The 15,640-nt window shown below is 47.9% G+C and overlaps 3 protein-coding genes across 3 annotated transcripts; 2 read left to right on the forward strand and 1 right to left on the reverse strand.

The window, feature by feature from the left end:
- Positions 1-1,508: 1,508 nt before the first annotated feature.
- F5891DRAFT_1203325 (uncharacterized protein) lies at positions 1,509-2,086 on the reverse strand (the record flags this gene model as incomplete). The annotated part of the gene is made up of 4 exons (XM_041368956.1): positions 1,509-1,546; positions 1,599-1,606; positions 1,667-1,857; positions 1,910-2,086. 4 exons carry the CDS (start codon positions 2,084-2,086, stop codon positions 1,509-1,511), a joined length of 414 nt encoding a protein of 137 aa, XP_041216181.1.
- An 81-nt stretch (positions 2,087-2,167) lies between these two features.
- F5891DRAFT_1133420 (uncharacterized protein) lies at positions 2,168-5,324 on the forward strand (the record flags this gene model as incomplete). Its single annotated transcript, XM_041364758.1, has 7 exons — positions 2,168-2,285; positions 2,322-2,677; positions 2,732-3,022; positions 3,074-3,385; positions 3,563-3,943; positions 3,980-4,922; positions 4,975-5,324. The coding sequence occupies 7 exons, from the start codon at positions 2,168-2,170 to the stop codon at positions 5,322-5,324; spliced, it is 2,751 nt and encodes a 916-aa protein (XP_041216182.1).
- A 3,307-nt stretch (positions 5,325-8,631) lies between these two features.
- Positions 8,632-11,198, forward strand: F5891DRAFT_990702 (uncharacterized protein; the record flags this gene model as incomplete). The annotated part of the gene is made up of 10 exons (XM_041378093.1): positions 8,632-9,003; positions 9,044-9,572; positions 9,632-9,804; positions 9,878-9,912; positions 9,950-10,320; positions 10,370-10,407; positions 10,466-10,651; positions 10,699-10,845; positions 10,894-11,036; positions 11,129-11,198. The coding sequence occupies 10 exons, from the start codon at positions 8,632-8,634 to the stop codon at positions 11,196-11,198; spliced, it is 2,064 nt and encodes a 687-aa protein (XP_041216183.1).
- Between the last annotated feature and the right edge of the window lie 4,442 nt (positions 11,199-15,640).

The following is a 15,640-nucleotide window of genomic DNA, read 5'->3' on the forward strand; positions in this document are numbered from 1 at the left end:
GTGTAGACTTTATTTTACTCTGATTCGAAGAAGTTTTGTGAGTTGATTCGACCGCATCGTGGGTTGAGACTAATCAAGACATTCGCACAGGGACACAACTCGGCAAGGACGTTTCCATTGAAATGGATACCGTGATTCAGAGCTGTTGCATGTAACAATTTGAGTGGCTTGCTGTACCGTGACTATTCACCATATGGGTAAGCGGAGAGCTTAGACTTCCTCTGAATTCTCTGATACTCAACGACTCGTATACTAGAGATTCTCGCCTTCAATGACATGAAGTATGCAGCTAATTCTAGAATTGAACACCTCCAAGCGTTGTCTCCCAGGTACTCGGGAAGCCATGCTGTCCGACATCAAGTCCTGGCTCGAAAGTGTTGGGAAAGATGTTCCCCGCGTCCTATGGTTGCTCGGAACAGCATGAAAAGGCAAGTTGGTCATTACCCATGCAACAGCCGAATGATTTACTGAGATTGGGGCTCTAGAATCTTCTGCTTCGAATGCACGCAGGAGGGGCTTGTTGCACCTAGTCACGCAAATCCCCGACAGCTGATTCTTCATCTGCTTTCCGGCAAGCTGTCCTTGTGGGTAATCAGATTACTGGAAAACCTCTGTATTCTCGTCACTTCTCGACCACTGGAAGACATCTGCGATGCACTGCACACCGCGCCACATGTTCGTCGTGTATCCACAAAACAAGGCATCCAGCTTAACATTTCCACTAGTTTGTCAGGCCTGTGCAATAATACATGTCCACGCCCTTGCTCGCAAATCCGACGGCCTGTTTGAATGTATACCACTCCGATGCCTTTTGATGCCGTGGTTGCTAGAGATCTGCATAAGGAACACGTCTGTTGGACGATATGTACAGACGCATCATGGCAGAAATCATGACAAATCATGATAACGAGGAATTGATCACTATGTTTTTCTTTCTGTGATGGGACAGATTCCTACATCACTGGAACCGCTCTGCATTGACCACCATGCGAATGCATCTTCCACGTGAGGATGACTGCTACTACGTAAGCTCAGTCATCGGACATCTGGTTTGTCACCGGCGTTGATACCTTTCTCACAAAGAAATCGCGGACATCTGCAAACTAGAAATTTCTTCACAGATATGGTAATTTTCGACAGTTTCCCACAGCCACCCAAAGTGGCGACAGAGCTCACAGAACGTACAGCCCCAGACGCCAAAGTGGTCACAGAGCTCACAACCGGGTCAGACTGTTCAAAATAAATTCAATGGTTTCCAGCTCAACGGCCTCAATCTTTTTAAAGTGTTGAAGTCTACTAGTAGTACTAGTACTTAGTACTTAGTACTTAGTAGTAGCAGGCTCGGAACTTCCTTTTAATTGCTAGCTTGAATTTGCACATTGTCCCCAATTACGATACAAACATTATATTCAACGAAATACCAATATATAGTAGTAGTACTGTACATACTAGTACTACTAATGCGCGCGCCGAACTTGAACACAAAAGAATAAGAATAGCTCGAGTCATCAGTCTAAAATTACTGATACACGACGGTTGGATTGTTCTGTGATAAGACATGAAGTTTGCAGTGGCGAATGTGAACAGATATGACTTACCTTGCAAACTGCATGGCGCAAGTGAACGGTGAGAAAGACCGTATTTTTGAAAAGTAATTCGCATATACCCTAATCCTATATCTGCTTTGTCGAGCTTTTTCTTCGAAACGTCGGACTGGTGCTTAGAAAGATTCGCCATGATTTCGCGTTCTCGCACTACACAATCCGCTAGCACCTTCTCCGCCCTAAATACATCCCGCCTCGCCCTCGCTAGGTCCATGACGAGGTTGGCTTCAAGTTCATCGGTGTCGTTGATTGACTGTAAGTACCATGTTACTTAGAGCGAATGCGATACAATATGATTGACTTACCATTGACCTGATACCATCGGCTATATCGTACAGGTCAGAAATACCGCTGGAATCGTGACGACACGAGTGACAACTTGGACATTGCTGAACAGAGTGTGTGCGCGTACAAGGCATCAGGCGCGAAGATGATGATGGGATATCATTGCTGAGATTAAGACTGATTGGTGGGGCTGACATTTCAGAGAAACAAAGAGTAAGTTGTTGATTATGAATTGGGCTTCTCACGACTCACGAGTGTCGGACTTTGCGAGGACCATCATGTCCAATTTCCAGTGTCCTTCATGCGGTAAAGCCAGTTTCAGAGATCAGGTTGCTGTTGCTCGTCACATGAGCCAGCCTCGCTCAGGATGTAGCACCTGGCTACAGGATTTAATACGTCTGCGGGACCTATCTGACGATTCTATGAATACAGATGACTTGGACGGACCGAATATTCCCGGTGGTGGGCCTCAGGCTGAGGTTGAGTTCACATTCGGAGATAGAGACGAGTCATTTGAAGGTAGCGGTGAGAGTGGTGGCCAGGCCTCTGAGGAGGGATTACTTCCGAATGGTGCCTCAGATTTCGTCGACCAATATCCCAAATCTTCTCGGACGTATGGCATGGGGTACACCTTCCTCGACTTATTCAATTCTGATGAGAATAGTGTGTACCGTGCCAAGAATCCCTATTACCCATTCAGTGGCCGGAAGGATTGGGAGATTGCATCGTGGTTACTGCGCTCAGGATTGAGCATGGGGAAGATAGACAGTTTTTTATCACTCGACATAGTAAGCAAATTGTTTCATTTTCATTACAATTCCGATGATAAGTCTTTTGTCAAGATTAAGGGTCTTCCAATATCTTTTTCCTCGGCCAAGGAACTGCGAGGCAGAGCAGAAATGTTGCCCAGTGGTCCACGCTGGATGTCCCAAGTGCTCTCTACGAGTCATCCCACCAAATCACCCGTCGTTTTGTACTGGCGTGATCCCTTGGACTGTATTTCAGCCATTCTGAATCATCCCTTTTTTCACGATCGGTTAGACTTCACGCCTCGCAGGGTCTATACTACTGCACAACGCTTGTGTCGTGTATATTCAGAATGGATGACAGGCGATGATGCATGGAATATGCAGGTATATATTCATGTTTTGCACCAGTCGCTGAACTTAATGGTTTCTCAACAGTCTGCCCTACCCAAAGGCGCAACACTCCTTGGAACCATTCTATCATCCGACAAAACAAATATATCCACGATGACGGGTGACAGAGTTGCACACCTGCTTCTCGTCAGCCTTGCGAATATCAACATGTCCACACGACTCAAGACATCGTCCAACTCCTTTGTACTCACCGCCTTGCTCCCCGTACCTAAATTTATACATAAGAATAAACGCATGCGAGGTGTACTCGAGGATCGCTTAATTCATGAATGTTTAGATATCGTCCTGCGTCCACTCAAGCAGGCTGCACGTGAAGGAGTCATGTTATCAGACCCTGTTGGACATAGCCGCTATTGTTTTACCCCCCTGGCAAGCTATATTGTCGACACTCCAGAGGCTATGATGCTAGCTACTGTCGGTGGGAAAACATCTCCGGTCACCATGGCCATGTTCAAGCAGTTCGGAGACCCTTTCCGTCACGAACCTCGCACGAAATCAACCACACTTGCACAGCTGGCTGTCGTTCAAACAAGGGCAGATCCCAACGATATTGAAGCCTTCTTTCGCGAAGCGCAGAAATTTCGCCTGAACGGTGTCTCTAAACCTTTCTGGCAGGACTGGACCCTTGGTGAACCGTCTCATTTCCTCACTCCAGAATTTCTGCATCTCATTCACCGAGAATTCTACGATCACGACGTCAAGTGGATGATTTGTGCGGTCGGGGATATGGAAATTGATTTCCGGTTTTCTGTGTTGCAGCCCGTCACTGGCTTTCGTCATTTTTACGGTGGTATCTCCAAGCTAAAACAGGTTACAGGTCGAACTCAACGTGACATTCAGCGTTCGATCGTTGCAGTCAGTGCGGACGCAGCACCTAGTGCTGTGATCACTGCTGTCTGAGCATTGATGGAATTTCGGTATCTCATCCAGTCACCACGTATTGATGAAGACGACATCAAGCGCATTTCTGGAGCCCTCGATGAATTTCACGCCAATAAACACGCTATCACAGCTGGAGGATTTCGTCGAGGCAACAAGAACAAAGTTATCGATAACTGGTACATTCCAAAATTGGAGCTCATGCAGAGTATAGTTCCCAGCATCCGCAACACTGGTGTCGCCATGCAATGGACTGCAGACACAACAGAGCATGCACACATTACAGAGATTAAAGACCCCGCGCGATCAAGCAACAACAACAACTATGATCCTCAAATTTGTCGACATCTCGACCGGGTTGATAAGTGCCGTCGCTTTGACCTTGCAATGAGTCTCGTGGATGGTATGGCAAGCTCGAGGCTACAGGATGACAATATTGGTGATGATGTTGACTTTGATGCGGATGATGATGATGACCTCCCCACGGAATTTACGGCCACTATAAAATGTCCTGGACATTCGCGCCCAATCACCAATTACTTTGTGATTGTGAAGATCCTCCAGCATAAGGAGGTTGGGACTGTCCCTCTGCCATTGCGCACATTCGTCATCGGACGCACGGCCTATCATCTCACATATTCCCCATCCATCAGATCCATCTCCATCAACGATGCTGCTATCAAATTCGGCCTTCCTGACTTACGGCTGGCCATTGCTGATTTTCTTCGTCGCGAAGCTACCCACGGACAGAATTATGTCCACACAATTGGGGGAGCCAGGAGGGCTGGACCTACTGCTTCCCTGCCATTTGATAAAATTCAAATCTGGTTCAAACTTCGCCTACAGGACACAGAGTTTCACGACAGTAGCATCATACGGCCCGCGCAGACCCTGAATTGTGTGCCGCCTTCTGATGTCTGGAACTCTGGTAGGTACGACTCAGCTATTGTGAACAACGAGTCAGGGTGCCTTTGGCCTGCTCATGGTCTTCGTGGTATGTTACAACCTTCTATCATGCTGAATACATTCTCACTGTTATCTTTCAGGTCACACAATTGGTCAAATTAGACTTATCATGCGTCCAGTTGGAAGAATCAACACGGATTGGTCATGGGAGGACCGTTTCCTTGTCTATATGTACCGGTTTGATGGTACAACAAGCGCTCGTGATCCTGCCACACAGTTGCACTCGATCAGAAGGGCGAAATGTTCCAACGGTACATTAGTGGGCGATATTATACCACTGACGCAGATCAAGGCTCCTGTTAATCTCATTCCTCGCTTTGGAGCCAGTGCAGACAGCCGTTTTACCTCACAGAACAGCATGGAGCACGCGTCAGAGTTTTGGGTAAATAAATTTTGGGACAAGAACACATTCTTTCCGCTCTCTATGTAGCTTCCTGCCTGTATTTTTAACTTTTGTGCTATTGGTTGTCAACGAGCTTCTTTCTGATATATTCTTAGTTCAACGAGCATTGATGGATGTAGTGATGCCGTGCGATAAGGGCATCTTGTTGCTCCCACCGTTGTCATATTATAGCTTAGAGTATACCGAACAAATGCCACCTCAGTTCTTTTTCAGGACGGGCGGCTACGGAATAAAGTTGTCGTCATTGGTCTCGCTCCCTGCCGCTGTTTCAGGCGATGCCCTTACAATGAACAAGTACACGGCCGAGGAACTAAATCGTCTAGTTACGCAGGAAGATGAACCCTCTAATTCGCAATCGCTAGGACACATGCTCTCTCATATCTTTCAGCCTTTCAGCATACCTCTACCGGATCTATCTACGCTCCAGATCCCACTCAAAAACATCCTTTATCACAACGAACGTACCAAAGCAAAATTCAGCAAAAATTCACCAGATGACCTGGTGCCATTGTACGATACTGATGCGCAGCTATGGAACTGGGACCTTCCAACTCTTGCTCCCACAAACGAATCTGAATCAACAACTCACTCTCAACCACCTGAAAGCTTAGATTCGGAGGGCAATGCAGGGACCGGTGAAACCGCAAAAGCAACTCACGAAGAAATTTTCTCATCATTCTTCAACGCTTTGGCTATCTGCTTAGCGAAGGCAGAGCCCAAACTACTAGCCAACCCCACTGCGACGCGCACGTGGACTGCGGCCCACGCACATAAAGCATTACCTGGTAGTGAGGTGAAGCGGAAACCCGATCTCCTCTTGTCAGACGAGATCACAGCAAATTGGGGGAATATCAGGGTATCGGCTGAGCTGACGCACAGTTCATATCAACCTGCGTTGCGACTCGTGAAAGCTGCTGATAGTCATGCATATCTCATGCTGAGCGAGCAGCCTTGGAGGCGCTTTGCGCTTGTACTATCACTCACCAACGAGTACCGGGAGCTCAGAGTCCTTTTCTACGATCATGCCGGTGGTGTCGTGTCCCCTGCCTTCAATATCTACCGAAAACCAAGCATTGTTGCTCACATTATTGCTGCCCTTCGTTTCGGCAGCCTCGAGTGCATAGGCTATGACTTGACAGTCTCCTTCACAAGACACATTTCTCCTCCCCAACGCCATGCCAATAACTATCGTCCGATCAAGAACCTCCCTGCCAAACGGCAACCTGCAGATCACGTCATGGCTGCAGCCACGTCTGAGCTCCCTTATCCACCACCCGGTGATGTTGAGGGTGCACCAAGCGCTGTCATCGAGACGATATATCCCGACTCAGAGCCCGAGTCCGAGCCAGAGCCAGAGCCAGAGCTAGAGCCAGAGCCAGAGCCAGAGTCCGAGTCCGAGTCCGAGTCAGAGCCGCATGCTGACGATGGTATGCACGTTTCTATGAAGAATCTGGAGGATCCCCACCTGGTACAAGCCACTGCCATCTCCAGCGCCCCCCTTCTCAACCTCGCATCCCAAGCGCCTGAGGAGCCTGACAGTATCTATTCTGCTACACCCCATCCTTCACAATTCCCGTATTCAGCTCAGTCACCTGAACCGTGTGGCAAAATTCGTGTCAGGGACACGATCTACACAATCACAAGGATCCTGTTTGCGAGTCGCGGCCTTGTTAGTCGCGGAACTGTCTGCTACTTGGTCTCTTTGGATGATAAGGAATTCATCATCAAAGACCATTGGGTTCAGGGTAAGGAGGATCAGGTGATCTTGAATGAGATCGAAATGTTGAAGCGCATGTCTGGCGTCCCTGGCGTTCCCGAGTTGGTGGATTGGTGGGTGGTTGAAAGGTCGAATGGAGAACCCGATGTGACCAGCAAATATCGAAAACAACCGCAGCGCCTAAGTATTGCAGGGACCAGTCGCTCACACGTTCGACTTGTCTTGACGCCCTGCGCTCGCCCCCTGCATATGTTCCGAACTCTTAAAGAGTTTGTGAAAGCGCTGAGGGACATTGTCATCAGTAAAGTGTTTTTTTTGATTGGCAATCTTTGAACTGACATATCTAATTTCAGTTCAACGCACGGCGGTGGAGGAACGCAAGGTTCTACACCGCGACTGCAGCTTAAATAACGCAATGATTGTAGATCTGTTAGGAGGTGGTAGTAAAGGGTTTCTAATCGACTGGGAGTTCGCAGTGCGCATCAACCCAGATCTGAAGTATGCCATCGGTGGTACGGTAAGTGCGTTCAGTTAATTACAGTACGTCTAGTACTGATCTGTTCGTCCAATCTACAGGGAACAATCCCGTTCATGTCTCGCGGGCTTCTTGCCCAACTCTCAGATGCACAACAGGCAGCGCTGGGCGGAAAGAAACCGAAATATATCCCGAAAACGTCTTCAAACGCTTTGGCGTTGCCTGTATCGCATGTCATTCAATGCTTTTCAGACGACCTCGAATCACTTTTCTTCGTCTTCATCTGGATTTGCATCAAATTCTGTGGCCCCCATGGCCAGGTACGCCAGGATATGATAGGAAACTCAATACCTGATCGCTGGAACAACATGGACCTCGAATCCTGCGCAGCCTTCAAGGGCAATTTTTTCGCAACTAAGAAGGAGGAACGCTGTCTTGTAGACGAGATCCATCCTTACTTCAAAGACTTAATCCCTCTCGCCAAGGAGTGGCGTACGGCTTTGAAGGACAACATGGAGAACCCTGTTTCCTTCAACACCATCCTTACATTATTGAACACTCATCTTGACCGCCTTCCGGATGACGAGGAGCTCATTTCCACTGTCGAGACGCTCAGAAAATCTGCTGCTATTCTCGCAGACCGTGTCGAGAAGCGTGCCGCTTCGCAATCGTTCCCCATGGAATTACCCAAGCGTCGGAAGGCTGATGGTATTTCGGAGACTGACAACGAGTCAGACGGTTAGCATACATACAGGCTGATTATTCAACGTAAACATCGTTTTTCATTACTACTTTGTTGTACTCTCATTCTCACGTTGACCCGATGTACTGCGTTTTTGGTTGTTGTGACTTGTATGACTTATAAATTATGTTTCTTGGCAACTTGACTTCACACATTTATTCTCATCAAGATGAGTCACTCAAAACATGCAGCATTGATTATTACATGGTACGCGCTTCAGTGTGATGTTGCACGCATTTTTGAAATGTAATACTGTCCATTACTCGCATCAAGGCCGTTCTGTTGGTCCACCCGGCGCCGAGACATGATATTATTATATAAAAGACTGGTGAGTTTGCGACTTGATGAATCGCTAGACTCAGGCTTCACCTCTTTCTCTATCCTCTGTGTAGTTGCAATCATGCCTCCTCGTGCTATTAACAGCCCCAAGAAGAAGAGGTCGAAGCGCAAAGGCTCAGATGCTTCAACTGGCAGGGCAGGTGTACCCAAAAAATCTCGTCAGGCTACGGACCTCACCGAAACACTCAGCGTACCACTTGTTTCCCTTGGCCTTGCTGAAGTTGAAGATGGTGCTCCACGACGTTCTGGCCGCCCCAATGCAGGGACCGGAGGTAGGAACAGCCAGCTAGAAAAGATTGGTGCAGTCCTTGAGTCTCAGTCTCGAAGTCGTCCTCCCAAGGGCTCCACGTCCCTCAGTCCTAATATCCCAGTGAACCCTCAGGCTCCGGAACCAGCTCGTAAAGGACGGAAGGGTCGTTCAAAGGTCAGGCATGTAAGTATTCATTTTTACTAATGCTGATGTTTGCATTCAGGCGGTTCCTCCGCCTTATAGTTCACTCACGGTTACCAATGGTCCTGCGAGCATTGATAACACAGGTCCTGGTCTTTCAATGCACCAACCTGGCGGAAGGTTTGGTTTCGTTGCTCCTCCTAGTGCTGGCCGTAGTCTTCACGAGGCTAACAATCCACATGTCACTGTTGGCTCGAAGGCTGTCAAGAAGCGTGCTACGAAAGTAGCTCGTGATCCAAACCCACGCAATATCATACCGCCACTCACCACCTTCGTGGAACAAAACTTGGATCCGGCCCTTTTCGAGGAGGACAACAATGTCAGGCGTCAACCTATACTGCGAGAATCCCAGCTATTGAACAGTGGACCCAAAGTCAGCAGCACCAACGACAGCGATGACGAAGACGAGGACGAGGACGAGGATGGAGACGAGGATGAGGACGAGGATGGGGATGAGGACAAGGATGGGGAGAGGGAAGAGGACGAGGATGAGTCAGACGAGGATGAGCACACCAATGAGAATGGGTACCAACGTCACAATGGCCATCCAGGTAATTTCCTTTATCGTACTGAGATCCACCTGATGTTGTTCCCTCTTTCAATCTTACAGGCTTCTCAAACGAATCGCTACTTTCGCAGCCTCGAGTCATTCGTCATCTCTCACCTGAATTCGATTTTCAGTACTCCCGCGATGAGGATGATGCGGCTGCTCAGACGAGCCTCAATAAAAACACTGTAGCAAACTCTCAATCCTCGACCGTCCACCAGAACAGTGACTCCCAGGTATGCTGACATGGATTTACTGGCATTGCACTTATTCTTTTTGCTCTTAAGGGCTCTCTGGATCCTTTGGTAGGAGTGCAACGGCAACAACAGACACAATGTTCTGAGGTGAGCAAATGGTTTTTATTCTGAACGAGGCTCACAGTGATCGTTTGCATACCTCGAAGCCTAGCGACGTATTGGAGTCCCACCACAAGAAAAATGGCCAGCCCCGCCTTCCCGACCCTGAAACTCTTGAGCTGCTTCATCAAGTAGCCGAGCACGCTGATGACCAACAGGCTCCCCGGAGAAACAGAAAGATGAAACGGTCAGAAGACGGGCCCAAACCTACTCTATTAGCTTGGTACGGGCCGCGCTGGAAAAGCTTCCTTGAGCACACCAAGGGAGAATGTCGTGTGGAACACGCACTTGACGATCCGTTCCCGAGTTTTGTTGGTGATCTTCCAGGGTCAGTAACTGAAGTTCTCATCGCAACTTTAGTCATTTGGGACAAGGAAGGAAAACAATTCGAAGCTGGTGCGTGTTTGCTTCTTCTTGCGCTAATTTGTTTCATGTTGCAATCCAGGGGTTTGGCCGGAGCAAAAGTGTAACATGGCTCGATTGGTACGTGTTTCGCTCTCTTAATTTACAGTCTCGCTGATACAATAGGTCTTTATTGAAGTTATATGACGATCTTTCGACCTGGCGATCAGAACTCAAGAAAACTGCCATAGGCTTAGCACCTCTTGCATACTCACTTGTTCCCCCCGCATCAGTCCCCGCTCAAGAACGTGCAACGTGGGTCCAGAATGCTGCTTCGCAATTACTTTCGGAATCCGAGTTTTTACGGTTTGGATTGGATGCATTGGTGAGTGATTGTGCACTGACTCCGACGACATACATTAAAATCACTAGGGCAAAACAAGGAATTTCGCTCATCCTGGCCTTCGTGACGCAGTTATTGGATTCTTTTACACAGGGCCGTATCGAATTGCCCGGAAGAGGCCAGATATCTTTCGCAAGCAATTGCCCATCTCATGTTTGGCTTTGGTTTCCGCTGCGGTACTTTCTTACTTTCTGCCTTGACATCATGTATTGACATTTTTATAGTACAATTGTGTCCTCGACGGTCTCGTCAAAAACGGTCACGGCAAATCTTATCCCAAGTTCTCCGCCAAGGAATACGGCCCGATATACCGCCAGATGGTCAGAATGATCGATCAAATTCTTCAACATCCATATCACGGTCCCAGGTTAGTATCACAACTTCAGGAATGGGCTGAAACAGGATGGCAAGAACAACCTTTTTTTATTGAAATTTCGGATGCTGATTATTTTCACCCAGGGCCGCATGTCTAAAACTTGATGGCGCTGAGGAGACCAAACACACCCATCTACAAATCGTCCTCGACTAAGTCTTCGCATTCCTGTGTCCGAGTTACAGTACTACCATAGTTTGGGAGCCGTTTTTTGTTTCGTATTTTGCTACTACTAGTATACTGATGTTTCCGTACCACGTGATTGAATATATTGCCATCGTTCCTAAACACCTTGGGTGAACTGTACATAAATGAATGTGTGCACAATGATTGCTCTCTGAGTGCTCTGTGAGTGTCTGTACATACATAGACAGTGAAAAAATGTGCAATTTCACAGGTAGTTGTTATTTACTGGGTGGTCTGTGAGTATCTGTACAGAGATCCACAAAGTAAGGAGCTACTGTGACAAACTGGCTAGTAGGGACCAAGCTGTAGAGCTTGTGCGCTGTACAGCTCTGTACAGCTCTGTACAGATCATTCTGGTTTGCAGATGGAGCAAGAAGTACCTTTGCCTCGCTGCAGGATATGAAGCACGGGCTTCGCTTTAACTCTGCTCCTTGAAGAGTTCTTACTTGCCTAATTCCGCCGTCCCCGGTTTGGAAAAATGAATGAAGGAGTTCATCCCGGCAGAGCTACCGTACTCGTGTCGATTCTGGATGACACACGCAAACCTTGCCCTTTCAACCATTTCTAGCCAATGAAATTTTCAATGGGCAACGATTCCTTATCTGGCTGGAAGCACTGGCTCTAATGAAAGGGCTCAGCGCTTCTGCGGGGTCTTTCGTGTATCACAGATTGCTCTATGGTGCGTAGTCATATTCCGTTGTTGGGATCATTGGAGTCTTGTGGGTTGTTGCAGGGTCTTTGGACATTGATAGAATATGGATCGTGTCTGGCTCAGCCGACAGAACGATCCGGGCGTAGAACCCAGAGACTGCCGCATTGCATTGGGTGCCCTTCTCCTGTGGCACATCGATACCGTTATGTCTGCTGTAGTCCCGCCAGATGGACAATGTATCCTGTCAGGTTCATCCGGATGTGTGATGCGGATACTAGCGAGGTTTGAATCTTCCTCTCCGATGACACACCGTCTGCATTCACTGTGTTGCAATCTCTCCTGATGGAAGATGCATCGTCTCTAGTTCAGCCGACTGCACAATCGGGCTGTGAGACATATAAACGGGAGATGCATTGGGTGCCTCTCTCCGAGGCACACTGGTGGTGTTCGGGTGTTCGGTCTAATACAATCAAACCGATTGGAAACTTCGTATCCGCTTCAGACGACAGGACAATCCAGACATGGGACACAGACTAATTGCGAACTGGGCGCCCCACTCCGAGGGCATACTGTAACGGAATACGTCCGGTCTATCACAATCTCGCCAGATACATGACACATAGTGTCTAGTTCCGATCATATGACGAAACGGATATAGGATGCGGAGACTGGCGACGTACTACTGGGCGTCCCTTCCAAAGGGCACACTGATCATGCACATGTTCAGCCCGTGGTAATTGCGTGGAAACTCCACCGTGTCCGCTTCACATAATGGATCCACCATGGTGTGCGATCTGGAGTTTATCGTTCATTGCCGACTCCTGCTCTGTCCGCCGCATTCTTTTCTTCTTTCTCCAAGGTTCTCGCGCCTCGCAGATGAGGGATAGTTCATAGCTCCGCAAGGACTTCTTTTATGGAATCCAATCCTTTTCCACCTGTCCGTCTACTCCAACGACATGCTGGTGATACTAATGATTCCGTGCAACCTTGATTTGAGCCGTTTCGCGCATGGTACCTCATGAGTGTCCAGAACAGTAAGCTATGCTATCCTCGTGACAATGTTTCTCATGCTCTAGGTATTAGAGGGTACACACTATGCACGGTACAGCCCTTGAAGTGGTAGCATGTGTGTGCAGTCGGTGGCTAGAAATTGGCTCAACGAATCTCGCGAGATCCGGCAGTACTTATCAGGTGCACTTGAATGGTGGTTTTGTCAAACATAGTTTGCTGTATGAGAATTAACGTATTTCTTACAACTCTATTAAAGCTTCGAGGTACTCATACATGCTGAACTGAAATATTCATAGATGCTGACCTTTCATTCATCCCTGTCTTGTAGTTTATCTGGCAGCTGCGACCCCAACCACCTCTGCGCAATAGCCACCATAAATAAGATGACGAATACTGCGTTTCCTCCGAGAAGATTGTATTCCTTTGATGCAGCAAATAGCGAAGTCGCCAAGCCAGGCCCAATGGCACGAGCTACCGACGCGGATGTTTGGCCAAGGCCGTTGATGGCGCCAAGCGTATTCTTCGTAGGGGCAGAAGCTCTCATAAACATCAAGAGAGTCCCTGTACTGAGGTAAATTTGTAACGACAAGTTGATGTCACTGCAGCACGCACCGAGTCCCATACTACATATGGCTGACAAAACTAGTTGGCAAAGTAAAGCAAACGTGACTGCATGATCAACTCCACCCCTTGCGCGTACAAGCCAGGACATTATCGGCAACACAACCATGAGCAATGCGTAGGACGATACTGACACACTGAATAGACGCTTTGGACCAAGCCGATCGACAAGTTTGGCGAAGAGCAATGCCTGAAGGACACCATCCATGATCCCGAACAACGCTAGCCACGAGCCAATGGATGAAGGATCGAATCCAAGACCACCAAGATAGGTAGGTGTCGAAAAGAACAGCGGCACGAGAGCCCTGCGAGAAATATCAAGGAAAGCAAATACGGTATAGTTGGCGATTGGAATAACAACAGTAGGTGTTAGAAGAGATCGTAAAGAGACATTTGCCATGGCTTGTTGAGGCAGTGATTCACTGCTTGAATCGCCGAGCGTGGCTGATGACAACTTGGGTCGACGCTTTGTTGATAATGTCTGCCACTCGTGAGTATGTGTGCGATGCGACAGATATGTAGAACCTACTTCTTCTAAGAAGAATACCATTGTGAAAAGGGCCACAAAGAGCACACATGCTGCCACTGCGCAAGGCAGAAAGTATGGGTAATTTTTCCAGAATGAATTGGCGAATAATACGGGCCAATGATCTTGCGGTCGCGCAAGCGTTCCACCCATTAAAGGACTGATACGAAATTTTATCATCCAACACCCCCATATTTAACCAATTCACTTGCCCAAGGAAGTTTCCAAGGCTCCACACGATCGGGATCAAGGAAAACGCCTGAGCCATATTTGTGGAGTCCGTCAATTCTCCCAACATGGTCTTCATAACTCCAATGTTGCCATTTAGAACACCGCACACACAGCGGCTGGAACAACCGTGTCAGCACGACGTATCCTCCTTTCAGTTGAGGACACACCTAATGACAAGACTCCAGAAGGTTGTTGAAAGGCCGAAACACAGCATCGAAATGCAAGCACCTAAGAGTCCAACTACCAACACCGGCTTGCGCCCAATGCGATCAGACAACCTACTCCACCTCAGTACTGTCAGTGCCTGTGTGACAAAAAACAGAGATTCCTGTTGAGCATGTCCAACAGTAGACTATGAGAAAATCATTCTTGCAAGTCACAATCCTAGGACCTACAATGATTCCAGCATAATACCCCACAGCTGCATCGTCACCCCTAGTGATCCCAAGTTCTTTGATAAGCTAAGAGAATGAGAAATTATTAAAAAAATGCATATCGAAAGCGAAGTGTTGTAAGTCAGAAGCCATACCTGATTGATGTACGGGAATATAGAGGTGGAAGCGATGGCTTCCGCGAATTGTATCGTCAAAACTATGCCCAACTGGAGTTTTGGAAGTGGAGTTTTAGGCTTTGAGGCCTCTGCAGGGATCAGAGGGGTGGTCTCGCTCGCTATGCGAGAACGGGAGGTGTCCATCTTGGGAACTCAGGGCTGAAAATTTCCAGGGACAAAAACGCTGGCAGCGAAATCAAGCCACCTTGATTCTGAACGAAGACGACACGGACAGTGAATATTAATCCGAGTCCTGAGCGGCTGTACTTATAGCCTGCGCATTATCGATTGGTTTTGCCAGCGACATACTCAGTAACAACTTTATTTTTCTATTTCGTGACAGTTCGTGCAAAAGCTTCTGAGACAAAATGCAAATAAACTTCCACGTGCGCACATATCGGAGTTGGAAATCAGATACGCGACGGCTGAACGTCACGCACGTGACCCAGACGATGTTCATGCTACCATGGCAGATTCCCTCATGCTATAACGTCTCTCGAAGCACTCGCTATCATCCTGCTGGCTGATGCAGAGACACCGGTTGACCAACTGTTTGCAGCAACTGTTGCACTTACAGCGCGAGCGGTGACCCGAGTCAGCGGCCCGGGTTCAAGTTGGCAAGCATACATGCATGGAAACATAGCGAACGTTGAACATCTGAACAAGCAAGTCGCGTTTGGGCAAGAAAGTTAATCAACTCAAACTTAAAGTCGGTGAACGCTAGCGACGGCAATCAAACTATTTATATGAGCGACATAAGTTTGTTGCCAGTGAACGCACTTTCAAGTCATGTCTCACGACGGAAGGTTTAGTTGTTGTTT

Source organism: Suillus fuscotomentosus (genome assembly GCF_016647785.1).
Source record: "Suillus fuscotomentosus strain FC203 chromosome Unknown F5891scaffold_494, whole genome shotgun sequence".
Lineage (NCBI taxonomy): Eukaryota > Fungi > Basidiomycota > Agaricomycetes > Boletales > Suillaceae > Suillus > Suillus fuscotomentosus.